This window comes from Engystomops pustulosus, chromosome 1, assembly GCF_040894005.1.
Source record: "Engystomops pustulosus chromosome 1, aEngPut4.maternal, whole genome shotgun sequence".
NCBI lineage: Eukaryota > Metazoa > Chordata > Amphibia > Anura > Leptodactylidae > Engystomops > Engystomops pustulosus.
The window spans coordinates 105722827-105740445 of record NC_092411.1 but is presented as its reverse complement, the minus strand read 5'-3'; the positions used below and the strand labels follow the sequence as shown (position 1 = coordinate 105740445).

At 43.4% G+C, this 17619-nt stretch overlaps 1 protein-coding gene across 1 annotated transcript in view; it reads right to left on the bottom strand.

Annotated features, from left to right (window-relative positions):
- Positions 1 to 11982: 11982 nt before the first annotated feature.
- SEMA4D (semaphorin 4D) overlaps positions 11983 to 17619 on the bottom strand; it is a 65515-nt gene continuing 59878 nt past the window's right edge. Inside the window, exons 17-19 of the mRNA XM_072150780.1 lie at positions 16950 to 17153; positions 14890 to 14984; positions 11983 to 12432 (exon numbers count right to left, since the gene is read on the bottom strand). Coding sequence (XP_072006881.1) covers positions 12403 to 12432; positions 14890 to 14984; positions 16950 to 17153 — 329 coding nt within the window. The 3' untranslated portion in view covers positions 11983 to 12402. The remainder of the gene's footprint in view (positions 12433 to 14889; positions 14985 to 16949; positions 17154 to 17619) is intronic.

Below are 17619 nucleotides of genomic sequence, written 5' to 3'. Positions count from 1 at the left end.
CCCCCCGAAAACGGTTCGGGGGGGCCGATCATGGGGGAAAGACACCCCAGAGACATGTTAGATGCCGCGGTCGTGCTGACCGCGGCATTTAACGGGTTACACACCCGCGATCGGAGCCGACTCCGACCGCGGGTGTTACACTGGGGTGCCGGCTATTAGTTACAGCCGGCACCCCGTGTTTCCCGATGCCGGTTCGGCTCTGATCCAGAGCCGAGCCGGCATAAGCGCCGTGGCGGATATATCCGCCACTGAGCGCTAAGTCACTGCGCTCCGTGGCGGATATATCCGCCACGGAGCGTGAAGGGGTTAATTAAATTCATTTGCCTTATGTAAACATTTCTTCAATTGGATGTTATTTAAAAAAATGTTCCTGTGTGAAGATAATTTCTCATAAATGTAGTCATGTTTTTCCTTAGAAACGAGATAGCTTCCTCGGATGCGACCACGTCATACTCTTGCAACGGTGGCCAGACTTGCGCTATAGAGTCCTGCTGGACCACCAGGATTCAGCGATTATTACCACAGGACGGCTGTGCGACATGCAGTAACTCCCGGGCATTTTATATACAATAACCTTTTGTTTCTTTGTGCACTCAATCTATCAGAGGTGGCCGTATCCGAGGAAGCCATCTCGTTTCTAAGGGACAACATGGTTACATTTATGAGAAATTATCTTCACACAGGAACATTTTTTTAATAACATCCAATTGAAGAAATGTTTATATATGGCAGATTAATGAAACTGAATGTGAGTGCCCAGATGAGAATACCCCTTTAAGTCAACTGGGGGTAGTAGGTAAAGCAATAGAGAAGAGGACACGTAAAGTTCATAGTGTTTGAAGGGCTTTGTTCAACTAAGGTGGGGAGGCCTTTCTATAATACACTTTCCTTTTGTACCTCTCCTTTTATACAATTGAACACAGCTTCTGTGATTCCAAAAAAATAATATTTTATTCCTTTTAATTGCCATTTTCCTGCAAGGCTTTGGCTTTCCCACTATAAACCCATTCCTGGACCAAGTCAATCACTTAGTCAGCCCTAACCTTCCCTCTTTTTTCGACATTGCTCTTTTGGCTGCCGAAATTGCTATTGCACAAGTGAGTTTAATAATTTGTATGTAATCCTTATAGAGTGAGTAGTAGAAAAAATTATTATTAGAATAACACAAAAAACCCCTAAAATTTGATTAAAAGTCACATCTGAAGTTGAAGCTCCCCAAAGCCATTAATATGGTGTTTTGTTTTTATTGGATCATTTGGGTACAGTAGAAACCAGTTCAACTTGATGGCCTTAGGTCTTTTTCCAACCAAATTTGTTCTAATGCTAAATTAGAAAAAATTGCGGCCTTGAAAAATCGTGTGCAGCAAGCGAGCTAAATAAGACTGATGTCTATTGTGTGTTGTTTCCATTTTGCTTCCCTTTTTTTTTTTTTTTTTTTTTTTTTGTCCACGTCCGCAAAAAAAACAAACAAAAGGTTTAACATTTATTAGAAAACGTAACACCCGATTTCCTAGCCTCATCAGTGAAATAAACTGGCCTATTATCAGTATTTTTTCACTGACCCATAGATTTCTAATGTCTTTCTGTGATCCGCAACCGTGAAAAAAATTGGACAGGTTTCAGAATCATTGGAAAACAAGTGAAAAGTAAACGCTCCTATAGAAAACAATGGTAAGTAAGGCATTTGTGAAAATCACTGATCCACAGTCATGCAAAACAACGCCAGTGAGTAAGAGCCTACAGAGCAATAGTTTGATGGGTGGAGCTTGAATAACCGTGCAGCATTTTACCTTGCTAAAATAGAGAGCGTTAATAAGGGTGCAGTGTTACAGCTAATCTCTGTGTGACTGATATACCTACCCCTGTGCAGTATAGGAATATTCTTATCCAGCTGTTTCTGTAGTGTCCAGCAGGTGGAGCTAGCCAGCCACTTATACACTGTCAGACAAAATGTTTTTGTAGCCGCATTACATGGTCACTGCGTTCCCTTCTGAACAGCCAGGTGAGATTTGTCCTTCTGGAGGCCACGTCAAAAGGTATTAAGGACTTCCATATCAAGGTGCCTCAACTGCGGAAGACACAACATCTAGTCTGCTTTACTTGATGTGACAGTGGATTCCAGAAGTGTCTCATACAGAACACTTTAGATTTGCAATGTTCATAAACCCCCTTCAGATGGCAGTATTCTGGTCAGTAGTTACAGGCCAAAACCAGAACATAAACATGGGGTTCTGCTTCTGTTTACAGATACTGAAGATGCTTGTGTACAGTCATGGCGATAAGTTTTGAGGATGACACAAATATTATATTTTCACATGATCTGTTGCCCTCTGGTTTTTATGTGTGTTTGTCAGATGTTTTTATCACATACAGAAATAAAAGTGCAATCATATTATGAGTAACAAAAGCTTTTAGAATGAGTTAATGCAGCAAGTCAATATTTGCAGTGTTGACTTCTTCTTCAGGACCTCTGCAATTCTCTCTGGCAGCTCTCAATCAACTTCTGGACCAAATCCTGACTGATAGAAGTCCATTCTTGCACAATCAATGCTTGCATTTTGTCACAATTTCTTGTTTTTTGTTTGTCCACCCGTCTCTTGATGATTGACCACAAATTCTCAATGGGATTAAGATCTGGGGAGTTTCCAGGCCATGGACCCAAAATCTCTATGTTTTGTTCCCTGAGCCATTTAGTTATCACCTTGGCTTTATAGCAAGGTGCTCCATCATGCTGGAAAAGGCATTGTTGATCACCAAACTGCTCTTGGACGGTTGGGAGAAGTTGCTCGTGGAGGACATTCTGGTACCATTCTTTATTCATGGATATGTTTTTAGGCAAGAGTGTGAGAGAGCCGATTCCCTTGGCTGAGAAGTAACCCCACACATGAATGGTTGCAGGATACTTTACAGTTGGCATGAGACAAGACTGGTGGTATCGACACCTTGTCTTCTCTCAACAAGCTGTTTTCCAGATATTCCAAGCATCAGAAAGGGGATTCATGAGAGAAAATGACTTTACCCCACTCCTCAGCAGTCCACTCCCTGTAGCTTTTGCAGAATATCAGTCTGTCCTTGATGTTTTTTCTGTAGAGAAGTGGCTTCTTTGCTGCCCTTCTTGACACCAGGCCTTACTCCAAGAGTCTCCCTCTCACAGTGCGTGCAGATGCGCTCACACCTGCCTGCTGCCTTCCTGAGGAAGCTCTGCACTGCTGGTAGCCCGATCCCAAAGCTGAAACACTTTTAAGAGACAGTCCTGGTGCTTGCTAGTCCTTCTTGGGCGCCCTGGAGCCTTTTTGACAACAATGGAACCTCTCTCCTTGAATTCCTTGATGATGCGATAGATTGTTGACTGAGTTGTAATCTTTCTAGCTACGATACTCTTCCCTGTTAGGCCAGTTTTGTGCAGTGCAATGATGACTGCACGTGTTTCTTTAGAGATAACCATGGTTAACAGAAGAGAAACAATGATGCCAAGCACCAGCCTCCTTTTATGGTGTCCAGTGATGTGATTCTAACTTAATCATGACACGCAAGGTTTTTTCAGATTAAAAATAAATATTTATATTGTATCCAAGATTCCAGCATCCATAAAACAAATACAGTGGTAATACTGATAAACGTCTATCCTCACACAGATTTTTATTTTTTAAGCTGTGTAAAACATTAGCATCCAAATGAATATGATTTTGCTAATGTAATGTTTACTTTCTTTTTATTATTATGTAAAAGGGGTTTCCAGGAATAAGCATAATTCATGTACAAATGGGTAATCAGCCAAAATTTACCACTAAAATGAAGTAACACATGTGGGGAAAAGCAACCTCAGATTCACTTTGATAAGTAAGTGTTCATAACCATATAAAGCGACGCATGTCAGAATCCCCCCCCAAAAAAATAAAAAATAAAATCGGGCTGAGCCTTAACCCTTTCAGGACCTGGCCCTTTTTTGTTTTTTCATTTTTTACTCCCCATGATCAAAAATCCATAACTTTTTTCATGTACAGAGCTGTGTGACGGCTTATTTTCTGCGTAACAAATTGCACTTCATAGAGATGGTATTGAATATTCCATGCCGTGTACTAGGAAGCGGGAAAAAAATTCCAAATGCAGTGAAATTGGTAAAAAAACGCATTTGTGCCGCCTTCTTGTGGGCTTGGATCTTACGTATTTCACTGTGCGCCCCAAATGACATGTCTACTTTATTCTTTGGGTCGGTACGATTACGGGGATACCAAATTTGTATAGGTTTTATAATGTTTTCATACATTTAAAAAAATTAAAACCTCCTGTACAAAAATTTTTGGGGGGATTTTGCCATCTTCTGGCGCTAATAACTTTTTCATACTTTGGTGCCCGGAGCTGTGAGTGGTGTCGTTTTTTGCGGATTTTGATGACGTTTACAATGTTATCAATTTTAGGACTGTTCGACCTTGTGATCACTTTTTATAGAATTTTTTAATTTTTTTAAATGACGAAAAAGTGCCATTTTCGACTTTGGGCGCGATTTTCCGTTACGGGATTAAACGCACTGAAAAAACTTTATCATATTTTGATAGATCGGGCATTTTCGGACGCGGCGATACCTAATGTGTTTATGATTTTTACTGTTTATTTATATTTATATCAGTTCTAGGGAAAGGGGGGTGATTTGAGTTTTTAGGGTTTTTTATTATTATTTTTTTTTTAACTTTTTTTTATTTTTATTTTTAGTACTTTTCAGACTCCCTAGGGTACTTTAATCAATATGAAAAGAGCACAGTGTCCCGGCACCATACGACCCAACTCTCCTACTCCGGTCGACACGGGTGAGGGTCTTGGCAGGTGAGGCGAGCCCAATAAAACAGTCTGGTAGGTGGTGCTCAGCTGAGGTAGTATAGCAACATGAGTCAATAGTTCAAAGAAACCAGGCCCCGTTCTGCCTTTGTACACACCGCAAATAAAAGATTTTCTTCACGTTACCGGTGAGTGCCGCTCCGTTTTCTTTGAACTATTGACCTAGGGTACTTTAACCCTAGGGGGTCTGCACGATCCTATCATATACTGCCATACTACAGTATGGCAGTATATGGGGATTTTACTACTCATACATTACAATGTTCTGATAGCACATTGTAATGCATGGGTTAACCCGAAGTAGCCTCGGGTCTTCGCGAGACCCGTGGTTACCATGGCGACGGATCGCCGCTCCCCGATGACGTCACGGGGAGCAGCGATCCTCGAAAAAATGGCGGCGCCCACGCGCCGCCATCCTTTTGAAGCCGCCGGCAGCATTGCCGGCGGCGATCGAGGTGAAAACACCCGCAATCGGTGCTAGCACCGATCGCGGGTGTTACCGGTAAGCCTTTGCTGCAATATGCAGCAAAGACTTACCGGCTATGGAGAGGGCTCAGCGCGTGAGCCCTCTCCATGCACCTGCGGCCGACCCGTGACGTGCTATTACGTCACGGGTCGTGAAAGGGTTAAAGCTTTACACTGGCTGCGTCCTTAAGGAGTTAGTCAGTCCTGTGACTTTGTTCCTGTGGAGGAGACACAAGACAAAAGATGGCCACTGGTCACATGTCCATATCACATATCCTGCACCTGCCTGGGCAGGTCATGTGATCATCACTAGGTTTAGCTGTAGTCGGTTGGTTGCAGTGCATCCAGTATGATCGGTATTGTGGTGAGACAGTGAGCAGTGCCTGGTTTTCTCCACACACACCACTTAGAATTAACACCAAAAAGTTCAATCTTCATCTCATCAGATAAGAGAATCCATAGTCTGGGAGTTCATGTAGTTTTTTTTTTTTTGTTGCAAACTATATGCAGGTTATCATGTCTTATAGGCTGCCATAAAGTCTCTACTGGTGGAGGGCTGCTGTGAATTTAATTCACATGACCATGGGCAGATATCTGTCCACTGGAAGTAATGTCAAACATTGCACAAGCAATTAGTATCAATGATCTAGAAAACAGAGAGGAATTGATACAAAAAATATATTGGAAAATTGTACAGGCGGTCCCCTACTTAAGAACACTCGACTTACATACGACCCCTAGTTACAAACGGACCTCTGGATATTGGTAATTTATTGTACTTTAGTTCTAGGCTACAATGATCAGCTGTAACAGTTATCACAGGTGTCTGTAATGAAGCTTTAGTGTTAATATTCATTCTTATGACAACCCAACATTTTTAAAATCCAATTGTTGCAGAGACCAAAAAAAGTGCTGGCTGGGATTACAATGCTAAAATATACAGTTCCGACATACAAATTCAACTTAAGAACAAACCTACAGACCCTATCTTGTATGTAACCCGGGGACTGCCTGTATAGCAATTATTTGCTGAAAGTTGACAACCCCTTTGAGGATTATGGAGGCCACTGTGCTCTTAGGAACCTCGAGTGCTGGAGAAATTCTTTTGTAACCTTGGCTCGATCTGCGCCTTGCCACAATAATGACTTTGAACTCCTTGAGCAGTTCCTTAGACCTCATGATTCTCATGTGTTCAGACATGCACTGTGAACTCTTATATAGACAGGTGTGTGCCTTTCCTAGCTGGACTCCATTGAAGGAGTAGAACCATCACAAGGAGGAAATGAACAGCATGTGAGTTAAATCTGAGTGTCATAACATAGGGTCCTAATTTTAATCACCATGTATATCAGTTTAGCAAACTTTCAGAGAATTAGCAAAAACTTTTTTTCTGTCAAGATGGGGTGCAGGCTGTACATTAATAAGCAAAAGAAAAAACTTTTGATCTTCCAATTGGCTGCAATGAAACAAAGAGTGAAAAATCTAAGGGGTCTGAATACTCTCCGTACCCACTGTATGGAATCTGTATGGAATGGCATTGATAGTCATAGACAGTAAATCTGTATTTATAGGATATGTGCCATCTAAGAAACCAGTTTGAAATCAGCAGAAAAAATTTTTTTGCATCTACTAACAAACCTTTTTTTTTTATAGCAAAAGTATTCTCCATCCAAGTTCTTGCTTGACAATTTTTTAACCAGGCATTTCCATGGGTCATTGTTTCAACACTGCACCTAGAATTGCTAACCAGATCAGCATTAAACAGGTCTGCCCCTTCATACAGTGTCACAATGTGTAAGAGCATTTGGACTGACAGCCCACTCTCAGCAGGCCTCTCATTAGCACAAAGAATGAAAGAGACTCGCCTGTGCTGAGGAACATTTGGATAGAGGAGAAGTGGTTCACAGTTCATTTTAGTGAGAAAAGAAAGTTTAATTTATTTGGGTCTGATAAGAAACATCTGGGCACCTTTACTGAGGGTCGTGCTGTGCACTTTTGTCGGACTGTGAATGTTCTTCATGGCTAAAACAGCTTGCACCGGTATTTAAGCAGTATCTGCACTGAGCTTGGGTCGCATGTGACCCTTTTGTGGCGCAGCTACACTGGCTTCCATGCGGCACAAAATAGGGGGCGTGGGGTCAGAGGGTCCGACTGATTCGGATTGAGTGCCATATTTAACTGTCCATGTGTGTTGCACGTCCTATGTTAAAGGTGCACCACAAAAAAGATGGTGAACCAGTGCAGGAAAGCAACACAATCCTGATTTTTGGTGCACGATCTTAGCGAATCCCCGCATGCAGCATTATAGAAGGGCAATGCTCTTTTATTGAACTTTAGTAACTTTGTGAGTAAATGTGTCCCATTATGTTCATCTACAAACTTGGGAAAGACTGATCTCAAAGTGTGTAAAGAAGTCAGTGAAAGGTGGTGGATGAAGTTCTGTGGTTTGGAGAATGTATTCTGGAGCAGGAGTTGGACCTCTCATACAATTACATGGCAGAGTGAATGTATGTGTGTATCAAACCCTTCTTCAACAACACGTGGTTCCTTCCTTACATTCTTCATTCAATAAGCCAGCAATTTTCTTGGCGGACAATGCCCCCGCCACACAGCAAAACGGGTAAAGCAGTTTCTTGAAACAGAAAACACTGAAACGACCAGAGTCCTGATCTAATCCCAATAGAAAACCTCTTGAGAATTCTTGGTGACAAAGTTATGGCCAAAAAACCCACAAAAGTCATTGGTGACTGTGGTCATTTTCATAAAATGTAGCTATAATCTCTCCCTGTGCTACAGTCATTGTTGTTCTACAATTATAATCACTGTTTTGCAAACTAAAAGTTTTATAATGATATACTTGGGTAATTTTGTGACATAAAAGTTTGCTTCTATCCACAGGATAGGGGCTGTGGTGGTCTTAGTGATGTGGCCCCCGCGGATAACGAGAATGGGCACTGCACTACCCCCGTCGTAGCGTTGAGATGAAGAGTGCACCCAAGAGCACCCCGTAAATAGGGGCTAACTTGCATATCCCTGGAGAACACCTTTAATCCTTCAAGTGTTATTCAATGGAGATATAGTATAATCTGGAAAAAAAACCAAATGATAACACATTGTATGTTGATCTAATTTTGATCTCATATTTATAATGTTTTGCTGCAATATTAATACTTTAACTCTTTGCTGTATGTTAAAAGTACTGTTTTTGTGAGGATAATATTTCATGGGGAGAATCCTTTTTAAATTGTGTAGGACTGAGCAATAGAACACAATTTCTATTGTTGAGGTCACTTTTATAATAAGAGCAGAGGACAGAACAAGCCCAGAGCACTTTGGGTTTCATTTCCTGTGCATTATAACAGTACAATAATATAGTACATATACAAATGGAATTCATGTATTTCCACATAATGGCCTACAATTTATAACGTTACTGCTGCTGGCAACAACTTCCAATAGAAAGGTCTAAAGCTTATCTGTCATCATATGTCCACCAGTATTTCGCTCATGGGGGAGGGGCTGATTACTGGACTACATCCTTTACATGAGGACACATCCCTTTAAGTGCATGTACATTGATAACTACAGACCCAGCTGCTTCAAGACAAGGTTATTTTCAATTAAGGACAAATGTAATATGAGAATTAGTTTTCCTGCTTCCCACTTGCGAGTTTTATCCATGCACTTGTGGGATTTATCGGAATCTACAATCACTGATCTGAGATGCTGAGTTCAGGTCACTAGTTTCACTCTATGTAATCACACACACCGATTGATTTTGTCAGATCAAACTTGTGGGCAATAGGCCTTAGAGGGAGTCCAGATACACCACTATTATTGGTCAGTGTTTGGGATATAATAAGGTCAAGTGCAGATGGAAAGTAAGGTGGTCACATTGGCTGCAATGCATAGTGAGCAGGAATGACCCTTTATTGGGTTAGAAGCTTTAGCATGTATCCAAATAGGCAAGTAATAATCTAAAGGTAGGTTCTGCGCCACAAACTGCAATGCATTTTTACCTTCAAGAGTTATACAGGTGAAGACAGGATGTCAAGTGCTTTACATATAAAAACCAGCACCTGTTAGCGCAGGCTTAAAGGGCATCTACCAACAGGATGAAGGACTCTATGCAAATGACCCTGGGGTGCTTCTGGCTCAATGAAGCCTGGAGCCCCTCAGATTCATTTGCATACAGTCCTTCATCCTGGTGGTAGATGTCCTTTAAAGGGAACCTGTCACCACATTTTTCACAAATACAGCTAGTGACAGGTTCCTATATAGCCCCGTTAATGAAATGTGACCTTTCTTTCATGGTGAACTCACATGTTACGTTTTGGTTGCAACATGTCAGCGTATAAAATAGAATATGTAATTGACATTGTCCATTTTCGCCTTGTGCATTATTTATAAAATAAAGATATTATTTTATATTTTGTATCAAGTTGGCTTTTTCTTTTTTCATGGTGTTCTCCATAAAGTCTAATCTTCCCATTGCCTCCATTGTCGTCTACGCGCCTCCACACCCCCATGGCTCCATGGACGTCTCCGCGTCCACACCCCCATGGCTCCATGGACGTCTCCGCGCCCCCCCATGCCTCCATGGACGTCTCCGCGCTCACCCCCCATGGACGTCTACACGCCTCCACCCCCCCCCCCCCGTGCCTCCATGGACGTCTGCGCGCCCACCCCCCCCATGCCTCCATGGACGTCTGCGCGCCCCCCCCCCCATGCCTCCATGGACGTCTGCGCGCCCACCCCCCCCCATGCCTCCATGGACGTCTCCCCCCCCCCCATGCCTCCATGGACGTCTCCCCCCCCCCCATGCCTCCATGGACGTCTCCCCCCCCCCATGCCTCCATGGACGTCTCCCCCCCCCCCATGCCTCCATGGACGTCTCCCCCCCCCCATGCCTCCATGGACGTCTCCCCCCCCCCATGCCTCCATGGACGTCTCCCCCCCCCCATGCCTCCATGGACGTCTCCCCGCCCACCCCCCCATGCCTCCATGGACGTCTCCCCCCCCCCATGCCTCCATGGACGTCTCTCCCCCCCCCATGCCTCCATGGACGTCTCTCCCCCCCCCATGCCTCCATGGACGTCTCTCCCCCCCCCATGCCTCCATGGACGTCTCTCCCCCCCCCCATGCCTCCATGGACGTCTCTCCCCCCCCCCATGCCTCCATGGACGTCTCTCCCCCCCCCCCATGCCTCCATGGACGTCTCTCCCCCCCCCCCCATGCCTCCATGGACGTCTCTCCCCCCCCCCATGCCTCCATGGACGTCTCTCCCCCCCCCATGCCTCCATGGACGTCTCTTCCCCCCCCCATGCCTCCATGGACGTCTCCGCGCCCACCCCCCCCATGCCTCCATGGACGTCTCCGCGCCCACCCCCCCATGCCTCCATGGACGTCTACACGCCTCCACCCCCCATGCCTCCATGGATGTCTACACGCCCCAACCCCCCATGCCTCCATGGACGTCTCTCCCCCCCCATGCCTCCATGGACGTCTCCGCGCCCACCCCCCCATGCCTCCATGGACGTCTCCGCGCCCACCCCCCCCATGCCTCCATGGACGTCTCCGCGCCCACCCCCCCATGCCTCCATGGACGTCTCCGCGCCCACCCCCCCATGCCTCCATGGACGTCTCCGCGCCCACCCCCCCATGCCTCCATGGACGTCTCCACGCCTCCACCCCCCATGCCTCCATGGACGTCTACACGCCTCCACCCCCCATGCCTCCATGGACGTCTACACGCCTCCACCCCCCATGCCTCCATGGACGTCTACACGCCTCCACCCCCCATGCCTCCATGGACGTCTCTCCCCCCCTCATGCCTCCATGGACGTCTCTCCCCCCCCCATGCCTCCATGGACGTCTCCGCGCCCACCCCCCCATGCCTCCATGGACGTCTCCGCGCTCACCCCCCATGGACGTCTACACGCCTCCACCCCCCCCGTGCCTCCATGGTCGTCTACACGCCTCCACTCCCCATGCCTCCATGGACGTCTGCGCGCCCACCCCCCCCGTGCCTCCATGGACGTCTCCGCGCCCACCCCCCCATGCCTCCATGGACGTCTACACGCCTCCACCCCCCATGCCTCCATGGACGTCTACACGCCTCCACCCCCCATGCCTCCATGGACGTCTCTCCCCCCCCATGCCTCCATGGACGTCTCTCCCCCCCCATGCCTCCATGGACGTCTCCTCGGCCCCCCTCATGCCTCCATGGACGTCTCCTCGGCCCCCCTCATGCCTCCATGGACGTCTCGGCCCCCCTCATGCCTCCATGGACGTCTCGGCCCCCCTCATGCCTCCATGGACGTCTCGGCCCCCCTCATGCCTCCATGGACGTCTCGGCCCCCCTCATGCCTCCATGGACGTCTCGGCCCCCCTCATGCCTCCATGGACGTCTCGGCCCCCCTCATGCCTCCATGGACGTCTCGGCCCCCCTCATGCCTCCATGGACGTCTCGGCCCCCCTCATGCCTCATACTGCTGTATGCAGGACTTATACTCAAGAGGAAATAAAAGACACAAAAATCTGTAAATACAAATCATTTTTTTTATTTAATGGGAATGGTCAAAATGTATTTGCCACTTGTAAACAGAGTCTTCATGTAGCTCTGAATTCCCTTGGTAGGATATTAATTATTTCTACCCCCCATTAGGCATGGGGGGTAGAATAAAGGATTATATATCCCCAGGATGTGCCATAATCACAATAAATACTAGTCTCTGACCTCAACCTCGATACTTACACAGAATGGAGTGCTGCAGCTCTTTTCTGCGAGACTTGAGAAAAACCTAGGCCAGGACATGGTATATTTTGTCCTTAAGTGCAAATCTTGAATGTTTTCACATTTTTCAAGAGAAACAAAGTAAACATATACCTGCACATGGCAAGTAGTACTGAAGTCTAATACCCCACAATCTACAAACACACTCATAGTAAGTTACATAAAAAGTCATATTTGTCAACAATTCCAACTATATGTACTGACAAATATAAAATTAGAAAAACTAATTGCAAATTAAAAAAAAAATGTTTACAGGGGGCTTGCTGCTTGCTCCAGGAATTTGTCTTGTTGCACATTTGCCATTTTGTTTAATTGACATCTTTCTTGTTGCAGCTCTCCTACAATAACAGAAAACAGTTTCAGCACATTCCTAGGGACAGCATTCATCAGGTCAAGTGTTGGGTCTGTGACATGAAATCCAACACCAACACAACATTCTGATCATGTTCATAAATGTTGCTGAAAGAAGTTCCAAAAATCAAAAGGAATTTAGAAACTGAAATATGCAATAATCAATTACAGATCTATAAATGTCACTGTTATAACAGAAACAAAATCATTCAGGGCCATTATCAGCCTGATCTGTCAGTAGCAAGTTTTCTCATAGAACATTAAAAGGTACAAAAATAATCTCATTTTCATTAAAGGCCAAATTAGGCCAGTTATTCAGGGGTTAAAGAAACATTATGTTGGATTAATGTATAGGATGTCAATGGTGTGCATATTATACATCTCTCTCATTGCCAGCATTATACTGCTGATTATATGTACGGTATAAGTGTCCCCAGCCTGAAATTCTTATTGCCTTGCTTGAATGGGGAGAGGCCTTTACGTCTAAAAGGGTATTTATACCTTCTATTAAAGCTGTTTATATTAACCTCAAATTAGTTTATGTATTTTAAAATTAAAAACATTTTGAGAACCGAATTCAACACTTTCTCAGACATGAAAGCATAACAAAATTTTTTATACATTTATTTCAGAAATGAATAGAGCAGATCATTATAGTAAACTTTGTAATATACTTCATTAAAGCATATCTAAAGCAAAATTAGTTTTAGCACAGCTAGAGAGAGCTTTTGACAACAATTCCAACAATACCTGCCTGATGCTGCTGGCTACTTCCTAGCCTGAGATCCATCTTGGTATATCCAATCAGCCCTACTTATCAAATTATTTTCACCTTCTCTTGAAGTGGGCGGTCTCTTCGTGGTAGTGACATGAGCTAAGGACACTGAGGCCAGAGCAGCTTCCCATAATGCTGACCTCTCCACACTATCTCTAACAACTAAACCAATCCAGTGGCACATCGTAATGAATGCTGTGTAAAAACGCCATATACTGCAATACAATAGTATTGCAGTGCATAGTAGGAACAATCAGACCATCTAGGGTTAAGGTAATAGCAAAAAAAAAAAAATTCAAAGTTCAAATCCCCCCTTTAACTAGAACTGATATAAAACTTAATGGTTTTACTTAACAGTAAAAATCACTAACACTTAAGGTATCGGCGCATTCCAAAATCCTGATCTATCAAAATATAAAACTTATTCATGGCTTTGAACCCCCATAAGGAAAAATAGCACTTAAATGTCCGAAACGCTACTTTTACACCATTTTACATGACATAAAAAATTTTATAAAAAGGTTGCACAGTCCTCAAAATGGTAGCAATGAAAACGTAAGCCCATCTTGCAAAAAATGATACCTCGCATAGATCCTTAGACCAAAGTATGAAAAGGTTATTAGCGGCAGAAGATGGTGAAACTATTTTTTTTGGTACACTATAGAACCTATACAAATTTGGTATCACTGTGACAGTACCGAACCAAAGAATAAAATAGACGTATCATTTGGAGCGCACAGTGAAAGTTGACGCAAATGTGTTTTTTTCGCCAATTTCACCACATTTGGATTTTTCTTTTCCAACTTCCCAATAAACAACATGGAACAATAAATAATGTGACTGTACACAGAAAATAAGCCCTCCCCTTTTTGAAGGTGGAGAGCGAAAAATGCTGCGTCCTTAAGGGAATAATCTAATACAGCTTAATGACTACTATTGACACTACCTGCTAAGATGGATGTGATAGCTAGGCTGTTCAGCAGATGCCATCACTCTCCCCTCATGGGGATGTGGAATACAGATAACGGAGGAGAAAGAGCACACGCAGCAGTAAATGGCCTTCATCCTGTGTATCAGAATGCTGTACTGATCCTACCTTCTCTTCACTGACACAACTATAGCCTTGTGGAGAGATGGAGATGGTTTGTAGAGCAGGCTTATGAATGATTTCCTATGCACGCTAGATTATAAAACCGAGCAGCTTCTCTACGTGTGGGAACATTAGACCAGAGTGTACACTGTAGTGATGGATCGTTCATGAATGAGACGCCACTTTCTAGTGAACGACAGGAGTCTGCTCTCTTAACTACGTCCCAAATCATGTACCACAGCCCTTTCATTGCAAAGAGAGTATGTTAAATATCAAAAGTGTTAAAAGGGGGGGGGGGGTAGAATTGGGCGCGTATGGCACCTCAAACTATTCCCTATGTAATTACGTAGGGAGTCGTTTAGGAGCCTGAAGAGTTGGCTCTTATAACTGAACACTGCATAGCCCCATCCTAGGAAACAAAGAACTAGCAGAGAAACAGCTTCAATAAGGTTATGAATGGATATTGAAAAAATGTTAGTTTTCAGCTATTGCAGCTAGAGGAAAAACTTCATTAACGTTACAGTTATGTTTTCAGCTGAAACTGAAAATAATGAGGAGAGTCGCACAATTCTACTATACCCAGTTTTTTTTCCAGCCCTCCATGATATTGCTGTGCTCACTAATAGCACTCTTCCATCTTGACAGCTCGTTTGACCAGCCAGGATTTAGTGAACCTAAAGAAATAAAGTAGAGGAGTTTGTGAATTCATGTCTGGCAGATTATAAAGCACTTTTTTTTATATACCTGTTTTATAGGTTTTTCTTATCAATATAATTGCTAGGAGTTACCTGTTGTGATTACATATGTATATAAAAATGATATATGTTATGACTGGCCAGTAGTAGATCGAATCAGTGTAAGGCCCCGTACTCACTGGCCACGTGGGGACGTATACATATGTCCCCATATACAGCGTGTTGTTAAACGTGAAAGTAGCCCAAGGCATGAGTTGCCTCTACAAACATGACTAGGAGCATTTCATGTCACAGCATTCCTGGTCTCCACTTTTTTTTCCACTGCTTAATCAAAAAAAAAAAAAAACTACATGTTGTTAAAAACTCTTTTAGCCAATTCCTCTTAGTAAAAACGGTGTAAAATGATTCCTTTAGGTTTGCAAATTCGCAAATCATATGTTGGACCCTCCACCAACAACTGGATGGTGTAGGGGAAGATTAGGATATTGCCAAACCCCCACCCATGCTACAGCTCCTCCTCTCTGACGATACCAAAGATTGAATAGTCAAACAACGGGGCTCATATCTCAGAAACGGAGGGGGCTAGGAGAAAAATTAGAATTGCCCCTGTGCAGTCTCCCCGCTCGGTTACTGTGCAGTGAGACAGCATGTGCTCTCTGCACTTGACAGGGAAACATAGACGCCTATGCGGACCATGAGGCGGCCTCATCAATGACCCCCATACGTTGGTGGTGAAGACTAAAGTCTTCAGTCTTACTGAAGCTGTCTGCAAGTCTCATCCATTCAGCAGCGGGGCAAGGAAAGTATGATCACATATGCGCAAGACTTGCAGACAGCCATCATTTAAAAGTCGTTTTTACGTGAATCCAACCACTCTAGGATTAAAGCAAAACGGTAGTCACCTAGAGAACTTGACAAGCAAGTAAGTAAATCTGATGGTAGATGTTCTTTAAGCTACAAATAATTAGAACTGAGCTGCAGTAATTCAACATTGCCAGCAGAAAGAAAACTGAGCAATTTGCTTTCAGCTATGTTCTCTCTATTGTCAAGTAACTAAACATAAAGCCTCATTTTACACGCAGTGTTTGAATTGGATTTTCAAACACAATTCAAAAGCTGCAGGGAGGAGTTTGGCTTATCACATATATATTTAATCTTTACATGCAAAACACATTGTACTCACTCCTGATCACATTTCAGTGGTGCTACAGGGCATGATGGCAGGCGATGTGATTATTTACCCCCTCAACATGGTATGACTCCTCAGTCACTAACTACAGTATCCAGCATCCATATTCTTCCCCATATTAGTGAATATCTACACCCAAACTTGGACCCTAGGATCTCCATCACAGTATTCTTACATGTATTACAACCCTAGTAGGATTACAGAGTCACATTGACATTGTATTTTTGCTTTTGCACTAAATTGTTTATTGTTATATTTACTATTTTTTGTAATATTAGTTTTTGTTATTCTCTGAATCACGCTTTAGTGTGGTTCCCAAAAGAGCAAAACGTGTACGAAATGAACGAAGGCTCTTTTTGAGCCTTCTATGTAGCATTCAATGTATTTACTATATCAAAAGAAATCTGAAGCATAAGAAATTTGAATTTCATCAAGTGGATCATTAAGTTTTAACGCTGCAAAAAACATGCAGGTAATGTGGCAGGTGTTTTTTTGTGAGAAACAATCACTTGTTTAACCCAAATTTTTTGTGATTTGATAAAATCTATCATTTGAAAAATTTGACTCAATAAATTGGAAAAGCGATTTACCCAACCCAACTTATCGAAAGTTGTAGGATAGGTGTAAAAATATATAAAAAAAATATTTATGCAGAAAAGCAATAAATATACTTTTGGTCTTTAGGAAATGCTGCATTACACTTATTAAAATAACCAAAAAACAGACACAGTAAGGTACTTGCAATGGGATTTTACCTGTTACTCTAACAAACACTCTTGAAGACTTTCGGCCAGCTACTGTTTCAATGGTGCAACGGTACTCTGCATCCTTAGTGGCAATATCTCTCACCCATCCAAGGATGTGCACATTTCCTCCAGCAAGTGGGAGAATAGCATCCTTGGCACAACTCTCCATTTTTACTCCATCTTTTTCCCACAAAAAATGTGAATCCTTTGGTCCTAAAGAATAAAAAGGCTCATTATCTACACACTATAAAGATCAATGAAAACTGTCCAGGCAGAGTGTAAAAAGTCCCATCAATTGGCACATGAACATCAGGACTGGATCTATTGGCGTCACTACGATCGTAGTTGCCACAGTGGCTGCTCTGCAGCCTAAAGTGTCAGTAGAATCTGGTGCCCGAACCTAGTGGGTCCACAAAAGTGATAAAGGATTCAGCACTACTAAACACACAGTAGCCTTCATCTAGCATACACATCTACCAAAATAGTCCAGAAGAAAACATTTTAGGCACCCTTTAACACAATACAATGCATACTTGTGTAGATAACACATGTGGATAACCACTAGGTGCCACGCTGTACCTGTAATTACCGTTTATACAACTGGCGCAGATTGGCATCAATTGTTATGCAGTTACCACCTTCAGGGCACACTGTGTACCGACATCCACACCACAGACAT